This window comes from Tetrao urogallus (genome assembly GCF_951394365.1).
Source record: "Tetrao urogallus genome assembly, chromosome: 1".
NCBI classification, from domain to species: domain Eukaryota; kingdom Metazoa; phylum Chordata; class Aves; order Galliformes; family Phasianidae; genus Tetrao; species Tetrao urogallus.
This window is the reverse complement of record NC_136813.1, coordinates 90,230,934-90,245,684: the sequence shown is the minus strand read 5'-3', so window position 1 is coordinate 90,245,684 and position 14,751 is coordinate 90,230,934. Positions and strand designations below refer to the sequence as shown.

The 14,751-nt window shown below is 40.2% G+C and overlaps 1 protein-coding gene across 1 annotated transcript in view; it reads right to left on the bottom strand.

The window, feature by feature from the left end:
- SYNJ1 (synaptojanin 1) overlaps positions 1-9,392 on the bottom strand; it is a gene marked incomplete at both ends in the record, with an annotated part of 57,055 nt that extends 47,663 nt beyond the window's left edge. The window contains one exon of the mRNA XM_079543107.1: positions 9,269-9,392. Within this exon, the coding sequence (XP_079399233.1) occupies positions 9,269-9,392 (124 nt within the window). The remainder of the gene's footprint in view (positions 1-9,268) is intronic.
- Between the last annotated feature and the right edge of the window lie 5,359 nt (positions 9,393-14,751).

The following is a 14,751-nucleotide window of genomic DNA, read 5'->3' as shown; positions in this document are numbered from 1 at the left end:
GCATCACCATATTTTGCTTAACTAGAACACTATCAGGCTGGGAAGAACAACTCTCAAACTTCCAATCCATTTTTCCATAATGCATTCAGTGAGATTAATGCACTCTTCTAAACTCATCTTTTGGTAGGCAGAAAACTGCTGTATTCCTCCGCATTTCAAATTATTAAGGATAGATGAGGTTTTCTTTCCAACTAATATCTTTTTGCAGGGTTTTTCCTTAGGGGAGCTTGGCAGCATTTAACAATATCATAAAACAATGGCTTTTTTGTCTTCTGTGGATTAACTCTGTTTTTGTCATTGCACAGAGCGCCTGTTCTCCTTGCTAAGCCTCAATAAATAAATGCCTGAAGTGAATTAAGTAGTGTGGGCTTTGCAAATTCAGATCTATAAAGAAAGCCAAGAGAGACTAATAAAGCACTAAAAGGTGGCAAAAACAAAGAGAAAATGAAACCAGAAAAACCTACTGTAGCCAGTCAACTATTATAATCTCAGCCAAGTTCCCAGGCACTATCCCAAAGCACCTAGGTTTTATGCTATGGTTTTCAATTACAGTATGCCTAAGTGTGAACTCTTCCACAGTCAGAGCTTAAGTACTTCTCTCTCACGCACTGGCTGATGCTGTCTTTTTTTAAAGCCAAAATTCACGTAAGAAAGTGGCAAATGCCTCAGAAGGTTCAGATCACCCTGTTCCGGCCCTCCTCACCTGTTCCCACATTTCTGCCTCCCAGAACTGGACTTCAAGCACAAGGGGAATTTCAAACACAAGAAATCAGCATCCATGATGCCCTACAAGAAGCAACCTGGATTCTGAAGACCTTTCTTGTGTGAGCTCTGCAGCTTAACTCCAACGCATTTGTACCACCCTCCCCTAAGGCACACAGCTTTATAACACAACTGAAATCCTAAGGCAAGGTCCTCCCTCACTGAGTGAACCAGCCGGGTACCAGCTAAACGTTCTACGCTGAGAGGGCAGTCAGGCCTTGTAACAGGCTCACCAGTGAAGTGGTTACAGCATCAAGCCTGATGGAGATCAAGAAGCATTTGGATGATACTCAAACGTAGTGTTTAAATTTTGGGCAGTCCTGTGTGGGGCAAAGAGCTGGATTTGATCCCTGTGGGCCCCTTCTACTTTAAGATATTCTGTGATACCTCTCATTGTCAGCATTCATTAATCTTAAAAGAATTTTGATGTAGGGACGACTGATACTAGCCAGTACTCACAACCACTGAAGGGACAACAAATGGTTACCACATAAGCCTCCACAGCTAAACTGTTTCTTTTCCCTTTTGGTTTCTTTTCCTCACTTGAGCTGTGGGGGCACTGTAAGGACCTGCAGCTCCCTGGCAGTCAAGAGTTACAGGCAGGGATCTCACTGGCCAGGACCCATCCCACTGCCCCAGGCAAGGAGTAAGGCAACTGAGAACAGCTCCAGATTCCATGAAGACTAGCTGAGGCCAGGCCACAACATCAGCCTGTAGAAGATTTGGAATCAGGCCTGATGAGGGGATGGCCAGGGCCACAGGGATTGGACACGGGTGGGACATCAACATGCCTTGGTAGCCCAGCCCTGCTGCAGCCTTGCTGGGGTAGGGCCTGATGGTCCTGAAGTCTGCTGTGGTGTCCTGAGACCAGCCTGCTGGTGTCCTGACAAAATCCATCTGTGTTATTATTAAAACAGTAGTTGTACGTGTGGTTTAGACCAAAAGTCCACTCAGCCATCACGCATTTACAGAAAAGTATTTGCTAAACCAGTACCTCCACCATTAATAAGTAAAAGCATGAGTTTCATTTCATAGGTGCTAAAGGTAAAAAACAAAACAAAAACAAACAAACAAAAAAAACCACCAAGAAAAACCACAAAACACCAAACAAACACAATCAACCAGTCAGACCAGAGTAGATCCAGACTGGAATTCACTATTGACAGCTGCTGCACATAGCATTTCCCATTTCTGATGATGCTTAAGTTAAATTTGTGGGTCTTTATCTCCCTCAGTACTAACAGGCTGAACAACAAGAGAAATGCTCTGGAACTATTTGATTTCTCCCTACAACTTTTGAAGATCTGCTCCCTCTCACTTCATTCAGAATGCACAAAGCCTTCAGATAATGCTGGATGCAGAAGAGCATATGAAATAACAAAGTTATGTGGACAAGACTTCATCTTTATAGTACGTTGTATCTAGAGTATGCAAAGCCAAACACCACTTCTCTCTACCAAAAGCTGGAATCACCAGCTGCGTGAACTGCACAGAAGTCAAACCAAGGCAAAGCTGAGGCAATCCTGACAGAAGAAGACGACGTTTCCAAGAGTGTTTCCTCATTTCTTCTGCAACATTTTTAACAAATGAGAACATCTCTTCCCAAATGATGGGCTGGCCTGCAGCCATGAGAACCCCTTTGACTTTGATTTATGAGCTCCATACCTTGAAAAACGCACAGCTGATATAAACATCTGCTCAAAGAAAGCAGAAACTCCTGCAAATTAACGAGTTTACTTCTCTCTCAGAAACAGACCTTTCTATTTATTTATATTTAGTTGGATGTAAGCAAATATTGAAGCTATCTGAGCAAAATAAAACAAGCTAAACAAACACTACGAAGAATGAGTCAAGGCATACAACTTCTGAAGACAGAAATCTGCAGTTAGAATGACAACCTTCATCTGCAATGCAGAAGTTCACAGATTTCTAAATTACAAAGTACGTGGCACTTAACAGTAGACATAACTTAAGTGTCTGCGTATAAAGATGGAAAGAAAATACTATGAGGCAGTATTCTTCTATTACTTGTTATTTAATAGAATAAAAAGACAACAAAACCACAACATCTTTAATGTGGTTTTCAAGTCAAGTTTTAATGCAGTCTTACTGAAAGCCATCAAGACTCTTTGCAGTGTCAAGAGAAAAGGAATAAAACAAGTCATACTTATTAAAAATTAATAGGCCATAGTATTTTTTAAATGGCCATGTCTCACTTGTGTGTATCCGCAATATCGCATCTTATCAGCCAATGACTCGCATTTAAGAAAGGTGACTAACTAAACTGTTTTACAGGGATTATATCAGCTGTCTTACTGCTACACAAAGGAAACTCCATTAAAAACCCTGCCTCTGGGACAACTTCAGGTGCACAATCCATTCTGCTTAATTCCCTTTAAAAAAAAAAAAGTTTCACAATTTTTACAAGAACTGTAAAGCTATGGTCACATTAAGAGTTCTTCTTTAGGCTCTCTACAGTTCTTTTCTGAATGGTTCACGAGGTATCACTGACACGTGAACCAGGGCAACAACTTCCAACTAGAACATGGGATACCTCCTGGAATTACATGCAGCTCCTTCAGAAACAGGATCATTCTCATTTAAGTTAGAAGAGGGAAAAGAAATCATGCAGCTGCTACTTTAAAATGTTCAAAACTTAAAAATGTATGATTTTTAAATTTTTTTATTATTGTTATTCTTTAGCTGAGCATTTAAGATGGAGATTTTCAAGCTTTTCGTCAAATTAGGACAACTAAGATTTCAGAATTTAAATGAAAACTAATAGTTCAATATTACCATACATGGGAGACATTAAAGTCACTACCTTCACTTGTAACTCAACCAACTGAAGACCCATTTTGATCCTTTTGATACTTCATTGATGTGAATAGATGCACAGCAAACTGGAAGACAGCTGATATTTAAATCTGTCATAACTAATAGAACTGTTCTGAATTAGCACACAATTACTTTTTTCCCCCATTTTATTGACTAATTCAAATTATTAGGTGTATTATTTCATTTCTAATAAAAATATAGACAATGCTGTCATCTAGAGATGTCTTCAGACTGAGGGGAGAAACTACCAAATAACAAATCACCTCTACCCAAAAAGGAAAAAAAAGAAAAAGAAAATAATCCACAGACATTTCCAGATGTTAGCAATTACATTTAAATAATACACAACAAATACACTGTTTGAAATAAGGCAAAAAAGTTTGTAAAAGATTAGCAGATAAAATGAATGGTTGTTTTAAAACTATATTTCAATATTGTGCAAATTTACCCTACTAATAACTTCAGAAAACTTACCTTTTAATCACTGAAAATTGGGAAAAAAAATAAAATAAAGCTGGCCTACTTAACAGCCTACAGTTTTTAATCAGGCTTGAGCTTTCTGACCCAAGTACATGTTTTTCAGTGAAAACAAAAGCTATGGCTTTAATAATCAACAACAGTGTTTCGTTTTCTCCCCCCACCAACTGCTTCTATTATAATATACAAAGTATCTTACACAAAGGCGAGCTTTTTGCCTGTATAAGTCAGTTCTACACAGGTTAATTTGTAATACCATGTACAATTACAAGATTTTCCATTTAAATACATGCTAGCATGCAGTAAATCCTCCAACCTATCTCAAATGTAGAGACGTTAATTAGTTTTTCTAAATTATGTCAGAGTAATTTCAGAAGTATGTAAACTAACTTTAACAGCCATTTAATTAGTAAGAACCATCATTCACTGCAAGTCTAGTAGGGCATAAGCCAAGCCTCTTACTATTGCTTCAGCGCTAACTTTGAAATGAAAACATACTGCACTGAAAAGGGAATGTTCGAGAATTGGGGACCAAATTTTTATAGCTCCATTATGCCATTCAAATTCATTATGCCAGACAAAAATTACTGCCTCCACCGATCTCCTAGAAAAATTCTTACTGTAAGTAAAAACTTTTCCAAGCATGCTAGGCTAACATGTTTGGTCTTAGTTGAATCATGTAGTTTTGTTGGAAATGCCTGGAAAGTAATAAGCTGAGCATCTTCTCTGCAGATTTGAAAGGAGAGAAAATTCTGATGACAGGAGGACAGACGACATCTTCCTCCAGCAGCATGGCTGCACTCAGTGTCTACCATCACTGCTGCTTCCCTGCAGCTTCCAAAACATCTTAAGATATTGTTCAGCAGGTAGGTGTAGCCCAGAAGATTACATTTAGTCAAAACAGTAATGAGAGGGAGGGTGGTTATGTATACACACATATACACACATATACAAAGACACACAGATGCACTGATATATACATGCAAATATAAAACCTTATTTTGAAGTATTCCATTATGAAAAACAGCATGTAGAGATTTCTAATGAAATAGCCTCCTTCCCTAATTTTAAGGGGATGCGATTCCATTCAAAATGCTGCACTAGCATTATTTGTGAGAAAGAAAAAGAGGAAAAAAAAAAAAATATATCACACAGTTGCATGTTGTGTTACCCCCCTTATGATTATGCACACACATGGGCGGCGCTCAAATATATCTGTCGCTATGTTTCTTTTTTTGGTAGCTCAGTTTCCTAAACCATCACCAACCCAGAGCCTCTTGCAAAATGCTCACACCCCCGTCTGCTGCTGTGGATAGATACAACCTATCTGGTACTTCTCCTCCCAGTGCAGTGCATCAGAGTATTTGAAGTGGAATGCGAATGGGTGATAGTGCTGGGACACCCGCAGCAGGCGTAGGCTGTGACAGTTCTTCCATTATCTAGCTCTATGGAAAGCTCAGGGTGGGCACGGTGCCTCTTCCTGTTCACACCTGCTCTCTTTTCAGCTTTGCATGGGACTAAACTCCAAATATGCGCACAAAGCTGCAGTTCTCTGTGCTCAGGGCTCAGTATTTTCCCAAATGACAGAACATTCTCCTTTACCCATCACAAGCAACAGGAGTAAAAGCAGCTTCCCACTCCTTTTGCTGTGACTCACCAGAGAGGCACAGGGAAAGAGAACACTCTCCTGTTTAATCAATGAAATTTCTGTGGGTAAGGTACCTCATTGAAGACTCCTGTTTCAGAGAATAAATAGACCACCTATTTTACATGCCAAATAATGAAAAAAATAGATCCTCCAGGTAAATGCTAAACAAAGAAACAGTCAAGCTGCTGACATTTAAAACCGAATGCTCTTACAAGGCCTTGAGAAGCAAGCTGGCAGGATCCTTTCAGACCTCAATATCCTGGGTTAACCTGCTACTAGGAGTGATCTGATCAAAGAGGTACTCAGTCTTTGTCAGTCTTCTATTCAGTCTATCTCAGTCTTCTACTACCATTTTTATGTAAGGTAAGCAAAGTATTTCTCAGAGCTTTTGGTCACACTAACACTGACTAATGCACATTACAAGCAGTGCACAGAGCACTTCCAGCACAGGCATGGCTTGGACTGCTTCCATTTTAAGACTGAATGATTATGCAACAATAACCCCTGTGAACAACCCCTTCTGCCCTCCTCCTTTCTTCTTGAATAACACATTCAGCACAAATACAACACACATTGCAAAGTCATGCAGCATATGAATTGTAGAGCACTGCATACAGAGGCCAAACAAAACTCCCTGAATTATCTTGCAATGCTTTGTTGAACGCTGAGGGGATGAAAGTTAATACCCTTATCCTTCCCTCAGCAAAATGACAGATGGACTTCCACTAAGATGACATTTAAGGCACTGGTAAGCTTGCATTCCTTTCTCTCAGCCCAGTTCAAGTTCTAATTACTGCAATACTGTGCATGCATATTCCAAAAGATGAGGTTCACTGAGGTTCTCAGAACTGAGTCACATGAACCACTTTCGATTCTGAGTGCATTTCACTGGGTTGTACATATGTTATGCATTTTACAGCCAGCCAGCAGCTATTATCAGGCGTAAGGCTAAACAACTAATCTTCAGTATTTAATAAAACCTTTTGAAAAAAAGCCTAAGATCTGTACTGTCATTCTTTGTAGTCCGCAAAGATGTTACTTCCATCAGCAAAACCGGAAGTTTTTAACAATTTGCATTCATGTTGTTCTGGATTTATGCATAAATGACCATTATTCTACCAGTTTACATGGATTTTTAAAAACATCTTGAAAATCTTCTCAGAATTTCTCATTAACATCGGCTGAGAAGGTAGGTTTGTACCAACATGCAGAAATTCGTGAGGCTACAGAGTAGAAACTTCCAAGTGGTTTCTGTCCAAAACCGGTCAGAAGTTCTGAGATCGATAAAGAGATGGAGTAGTACTTAACAAACCTTAACCAAGTGCTGATAATTGTACTCCTTGAAACACATATGTTAAAAAAAAAAAAAGTGAAATGCTAGCAGAATAAAAGGAAAATAGTCTAAGTCTGCTATCAAATCAAGATTATTTCAACCATTAAAAGAACTATTCAGTAAAGAATTTAGGTGCACGGATTAAATGAATTAAAGCAAACTGCCACAGCTTAACACATTGGGAAAATAAGCCCACCTATCAGAGTAAGCAGTTCACGATCTTAAGTTACTGAAAACAGTATTTAGAGTAACTACTTACAACGAGGCGTAAATATTTACTATATTGCAAACTACCAATCAAAATACCAAGGACTACTCTTACAAAGTAGTAACACGCTATCACTAAGTACAGTACCCAAGAAGAGCTAGGCTTCTGAAATTCTTTTGGGTTTTAATTCCTGTTTAATTACAACCCGAAGCATAGGAGAGGGCAGAACTTCAACACAGATATAAATAGTGAATTTCTAGAGAAGACAGTCTACTCATCTATCTGCAATACATGGTTTAGTGGGAGCTATTGGTAATAGGTGAACAGTTGGACTGGATGATCTTTTAGGTCTTTTCCAACCTTGGTGATTCTATGATTCTATGATTATATCACAGCACAAGAGGTCTTTAACTCATTTGATTTTTTGAGCATAACTTCCATGAATATATTACTTTGAATAGATTCCTCCTTAAGTACCTTAAACAAATGCACTAATTACTGAACAAATACTAAAATAAAATCTTTCCATAAATCTTCACAACGTTCTTCCCATACTGTACTGATCTCACTAAGCATGTTTTCTAGTTTCATGCTAAGACACTTACTTCAAGCCCAAACCACACTACACAATACTTTTCAAATACTGCTGGCAAGATAACTTACATATATATAAGAAGAAACTGTATCAGTTAAAAACAATTCTCAAAATATGGGAAGAAAGCACTCATTGTTTTTGACCTGAATAATCATATGAGTTAATTTCATTTGTAATGCCAACAGTGCTAGCACGTCCCACTGCTAGACTGATCATGGCAGCTTGTCCAAAAGGCTCATTAACTAAGGCACAGATTGAGACACAAGCTGGAGAGCACTAGCTCACGCAGCCAGTTCAGCACAAAGTATGCCCTGACTTCGAAGCACTTAACTTGCAAGACACAGGGACAGCCAGGTGCCTCATTAACAGACAACACCACAGCCCACAAACACATTAGGCATACAAACAATTGCAAATACCAAAGATAAGGGAACGTATCTCCAATCCCGCTTTGGAACTCCCACTTCTAAACTTCAGCCTTGCTGTAGGAGGGGACACGCTGCAGCTCAGCCCACTCTACCCTCTCTGGGCCAGAGCAGCCTATGGAGAGATAACCACCCACCTGTGAGCCCTGTAAGGCTGCAGGCAATGCATCACAACCTCCAGGCACCAGGGTTAACTCATCAAAAACTGATTCTTTCAAAAGAAGTATATCCACAGTACTCAAGCTTTCCATAAAAATAAAAAACAAGCCTAGGAACTCTTTGCAATCTGGTGCTCAGGCCTTTTTACTGAAGAACACAAACCAAAGTACATTTTTAGACCCTATCTACAGGCTTTGAGGATCTTTTCTGCACTTCTTGTTTCAGAGCCCCCTTTCAGCTATGACTTGAAAAAACATGCATTTATCACTGAAAGCATGTAAAAATAACCTTGCAGTGCATGACAACTTGCTCCAAACATTGACTGATGTTATTACGAGACGAACTAACACGCAAAGTATGGCTACAAAGATAGGCTAAAAACAGGTGCAACATCAATTTAAAAATAAAAAAGCCATGAAAGTCATAATACAAAGTGAGATAACAAACTAAGATGATGTACCATTTCAGAATACAGCACTTTGTAATAAAAACTGCATCACAGATTTTCCTTTTTAATGAGTCATTGTGTATTCAAAGGCAGACAATTGTTCAGAACCAAAGATAAGCAGACACTGACAGTTATTGGAAGAATATTTTGTATACATGACAATACATATTCATGATGAAATCTAATTAAATGTGTAAAATTCTTTCTCCAACAGATAAAGACATGAAACATTTCTTCCATTTAAATCAGAAGAATCTCCATTAGCAAATAAAAACCAGAACTGCTGTTTCTTCTTTAGCTGTCATAAATAAAAACAAACAGCTTACGCAACGTTGCCAGCATTTTTACCGTAGTTATCAAAACATAACAACTTACAGAGGACAGCCACAGCTCCAGATTCAAACATGAGACATTCCTCTCTGTTTCTGGCTTCCACTATCACGCTGAATGGGAGCGGATCCAGCTTGTGATAGACACGATATCCTTTACTGAAAGCCATTTTGTCTTTATCGGTGGCAGTCCTGTCCAACACAAGATGATGTTAGTGAGAGCTTCCTGTGCTTCCAGGTACCTTCTGCTGAACAGGTCTGACTTCCATTCTTCCCTAAGAATTTTACAGATCTAACAAGAAAAGGAAAGAAAAAAAAAAAGAGACGCTCACTCTTTCTACTTCATGAGACTTGTTTTACCTTATGTTTCAAAGCAAATATATCTAAAGACAAGTTAAAGACAACATGCCCATGTAGCAAAAACGTAATCGCCCAGAGCAGCATAAAGGATTTATTTAAGACCTCCTCCAGAACAACCAGAATTTCTTTTGCAATACCTAAAACAGATTTCTTCTCAGTGAAGCTGAAGATGAGATTCTCCTTTAGTCACCACTAACGCATGAGAGTAGCAGCGACCTTCTGCTGAACACAGAAGGCCAGGAGCTTCAGTTTTACAACGCCTTATGTTCATTCTGACCTTGTACAAGAGGACAGTATATTTCAAACAGTAAAGCTGCTAAGAGGCTTTGGAAGACCATACAGAAACGATAACCTACGCTTGATTTGGCTTTATAAATGAAAGCGGGGCTCTGGCTGGACTTAAGCCCTCCCTCGCAGCGGCTGACGATTAGAAAATCGCAGCACCGCACGAGACAGACCTCTGACAAGCCGTAAAGGTAACACCTTTTTCCGAAGCGACGAAAAAAGCAATAACAAACCGCAGTCCACCAGCAACTCACCCAAACGTTAGGGGCTGAAGCCGAACAAACGCACAGTGCGGAGAGGAGCTGCCGGAAAGCCACGAGCAGGCTCCCAACCCTTTCCCCAGCCCCATGCCGGTAACCTCAGAGCCGACAGCGGCACCGACCTTCTGTTCCTCTACTACGACACAGCCCGGTCCCGGCCGCCCCGCTCCCTTCCCAAGCAGCCGGCACAGGGCGAGCAGCCCCCGCCCCTCCACCTGCCCGGCGCCCGCGGCGCTAACAGAGCCTCCATCTTGTCTGGCGCCCGCGGCGCCTCCGCAGCTCGACACCCGCGACAGCGACAGCCGAGCAGACTCCTCCGCGTACCGACAGCCGCCCTCTGTGCCGCCGACCCGCCCCGCCGCCGACCCCGCGCCTCCTCACCGGCCGCGCCAGCTGCCGCCCGCTCCGCTCCCTGCCGCGGGAGCCGGCGGCAACCTCACTTCCGCTCCGGCCCCGCCGTCCCTTCCGCATTGCGCCTCCCGCCACCGGAAGTCGGGGAAAGGCGTGAGGCGGGGGCGCCGGGGCGACAGTTACGCTCCGGCTGCCCTGGGGGCGGTGAGGGGAGGGGGTTCCTGTCGGGGCGCGTACAGGACCGTCGAGGGGGACCCGAGCCCTAATGGACAAATAATACCTTCCCCCCCCCCTCACGCCATGAAGTTCTCTCTTCGCTCTCCCTTAGCATTCTCTTCTTTGAAAGCCGATCGGCTCCACTGCCGGCTCCTTATTTATTACAGCAGGCAGAAATGCCGCAGGGACAGGCTCCTGAATGGGATCGGGATGATGTGCGCGAAAGGTGCGGTATGGGCATGGCACGTGTCGCTGTGCACTGAGACGCGGCTCGAGCCAAGCCTGCTGCTGCATGACAGGCTAAAAAGTTTCGCCTCCAGACCTTAAACATCGCTTTGGAAATTTCCATCCAGCGTGTAAGTGGAGGAGGAGTGCTGCCTCACAGGAGCTCTGCTGAGCTGTGCCGAGTTTCGTTACAAGCTGCAGAGACTACAGAACAGATTCGGGAGCTTCGTCATAAAATAAAGAGAAGTAGAATTCACAAAGTCCCGTTTAACTCGCTTAATTTCCTTACAGGACAAGGTTACCCAACTAGTTGACCATGGGAAGCCAGTAGATGTAATACTTTAGCTTTCTGCAAAGCCCAGTATGCTCCTGGACAAAATGTCCAGCGTATGGCTAGGCAAAAATATCACGTAATGGGTGAACACCTAGCTGATGGGCCAGGCTCAAAGGGTTATAATGAATGGGCTTCTGTCAGAATAGTGGCCAGTCACTGGCGGGATTTCACAGGGTTCCATTTGATGGCCGCTTCAATATTTTAATAAACAACTTGGATGTGTGTAGAAATTGAAGGTATACTGGTTACGTTTTTGGACAACACTGAGCTGGGAGGAGCTGTTGACTCTTGAGGGTAGAGAGGCTTTACAGAGAGTGCTTGACAAATGGGAGGGCTGGGCAGTCAGTAGCTGCATAGAGTTGAACAGGAGCAAGTGCCAGAGGTAGTTGGCAAGGTATCACTTAAATCTTAAGGCAGAAAATAAGACAGTACTCAAGAGCTTTGTTGAAATTTAGGCTATGAAAATATGGGTTTACATATGTGTGAGGAATATCACAGTGAGTCTTGGAGATACATCTATGTATGAAAACATTTAAATATGCACATAAATCACAATAGTGGAGTCAATGGGACATTGACATTCCACATGTATGAAAAAAAACTGTAAGTCATCACTTGGAGCAGGATTTAAATGGTAGACTCTTGGATTATTAAATATGTTTATCTCTGTTTTATTTCTGTTCACCCATTTCTGAATATTTATGGCCAGATTTTTAATTTCATACAAAAATTAAGTACTCTTGAACAAGAAACAATGCTTAATTCTGCAGATAAATCCAACCAATATTGCATGGCAAGGTATCAAAAATTTAGTTTGGAGTATGATATGCAAGGGAAGAACACTCATCTCTGATCCATTCTATTGAGTTTCCCAGAAAACCTCAACCGTCTTTCTTGCAGCAATCATTTCTGAAGCCACCTCACAGTTCCCTTTTCTGAACACATCAGACTTTTGCAGGAATGTTTAATTTTCACTGAGGCAACTAACAAACTTGGGGGATTGCTTTTTAGCTCTATCACTCATAAAAGGAGAGTGCAGCCAGCTGAAATGTAGCTCATGAAGCCACTACACCAAAGCACTATACCATATAAAAAACTGCAGGTGCACATCCTCTCTTCCCTTTATCTTACATATGTATATTTAGTGTTCCTTCTAATATGTGTTTTTCGTAGAATAACTCTGAACTAAAAGCAGAACAACAGCAAACTTTTGCAGAAAGCGAGAGGCAGCTGAAAGGAAGAAAAAGAGGAACCACATGGCTCCATGTACAAGTACAAATTTTCTTCTCACTTTTCCATTTTAAATATTGACTTTTCAATTTGTTGGCCATAATAACAAAGGACAAGGTTTTTATCTTTGCTAGTGATGACTTTTAGGGAAAAGGTAATTATGTAATACCTACAATTCTACAAAAATAATTGCATCATAAGGTAGTAATGCAATAAAATAATTGTAACCATCCTGTAACATTATCCTGTGCATCACAATTCAGAATGCCCCCAAATTTTACATGCAGTGTTATACATCTTTCCTGTTTCTAGACAATGCTAACTACTGAAGAGGTTACTAGATCTCAAGAGACCTTGCAGAGTTTTGAGTAGAACTAAGATTGTCATGTCATAAGTGATTTTATTATCTTCCAGGACAGTCTCTGAATATAATTATGTGTACTGATTTTGATGGTGAATGCTAAGATAACACAGTCAACCATGGAAGAAGTAATTTTAAAGCAAGCGTGCTGACCTGCTCAATTTTAGAGCAGTCCACTCAACCAAGCAGCAATGTATAACATTTTTGAAGACCATTTCATGACGTGCAACTGCTTTGTTACAAGCATTTAATTTGGGTCAACGCATAAGAGAAATGGCTGAAGAAGGGCAGAAATGGAAGTTCTTTTGTTTATAAATGAAACTGCATATCAGCATTTACATGAAGTCTTTAAGTACCAAGGCAATCCTAGCCATTCAAATACATTACTCATCACTCATAACAATACTTTGCAAATTTCTGTGCACTGCTCTCCAAGTATGACATATAAATATGAAAAGGAGAAATTCCTGCAGTGTGCATCAGCTTAAACATCACAGACACACAGCAGCAATGTATGAGAAGGAAGATGGGCTAAGTGCAGTATGACTACCCGGTCTTCTAAGGAATCAATTAAGAAAATGACTACAACCTACTCCGAAAAAAAAAAAAAAAAAAAAAAAAAAAAAAAAAAAAAAAGATTTTCCATAGCTGTAATTTATAACAAAATTAGAAGGAAGATATTTTCTTTACCTCTTCCTTATTCTATCATTATCCAAACTAGAGCAAAATGCCTCCATTTTTAACGACAGCATTTAAAGTTGTCTCATGGAGACAACTCAAGGTTTGGAGCCCCGGTAGTGATGCACACCTACTGAAACTGCACTTACACACCTTCAAAAACTTAAATGCAGCTTTGTATATGCTATATTAGAAAAAAAAGCTAAAGTCTGAGATGACAAAAATAGTTAGCATGCGTATTTTTTCCTTCACAACTTAAAGGAATAAAACTTATCGAGTTGCACTGCAACAGCTCCTTGACAGACGAGTTTATTGAAACAAATTTTAAAAGCAGATATTCTGAATGTACTCCATCAATGTCAGCAGTTCAGAAAAACAATTGTTCAGTGCCCAAATGAAGTGTGCATGTTACAAATTGTACATTTTTAATATACTCATTTATACCACGACATGAGCTTAAAATACAGTTTTACTTCATGTTATTCAGGATGTCAATTTATTGCTATAATTCCCCCCAAAATGTAGGGTTCACCAGTAAAACAGCTCTTAATCCAAGGCCATTACAGCTGTTAACGTGCCTCAGACCCCAGGATCAAATCATTAGTATTCCAACATGGATCACCCTGTTTTAAAGGATTTTCCTTCCGATTTCCAAAAAAATGAAATGCTTTGTTTTCCAAGACTGTATTCTTAGTTGCTATTTAGCAGGAAATGTAACATTTGAATGTTTACTACAGTATAAACACTTTGAATTCTAGGATATAAAGTTTTCTCCACCTTTGCTTTGCATCTTCAGCCATACCAATCAGAAGAAACAGATTCCCAATGTGAAGTTATAAAACGGGATACAAACAGTGAACTTAGCCACCAAGGGCCCAGAGTTCACAGGTGAACTATTTTCTCCTTGAAAATGAAAGGTGCTGGGGGATTGGGAAATACTGTAAGTTTGCACAATAATCACAAATTTGCATTGTCTGCCCAAATTAAGAAAATAATCGAATACTGATTTGTGTTTTCTCATCTCTTGTTTCTAAGAACAGTCTTAAGAGTTTCAGTCTGAGTGCAGCACAGCTGCTTTTTAAAGGTTTGGTTGCATTTGGAAGCGTCTCTACTATTTAGGCCAAATGATTTTCACAGATTTAACCTGTTAACCAATAATATGATCATTTTATTTTCAAAACAAGTAATTTTTAGAAAAAGGAAAAGCTTTTTCAACAGTAAAAGATCTC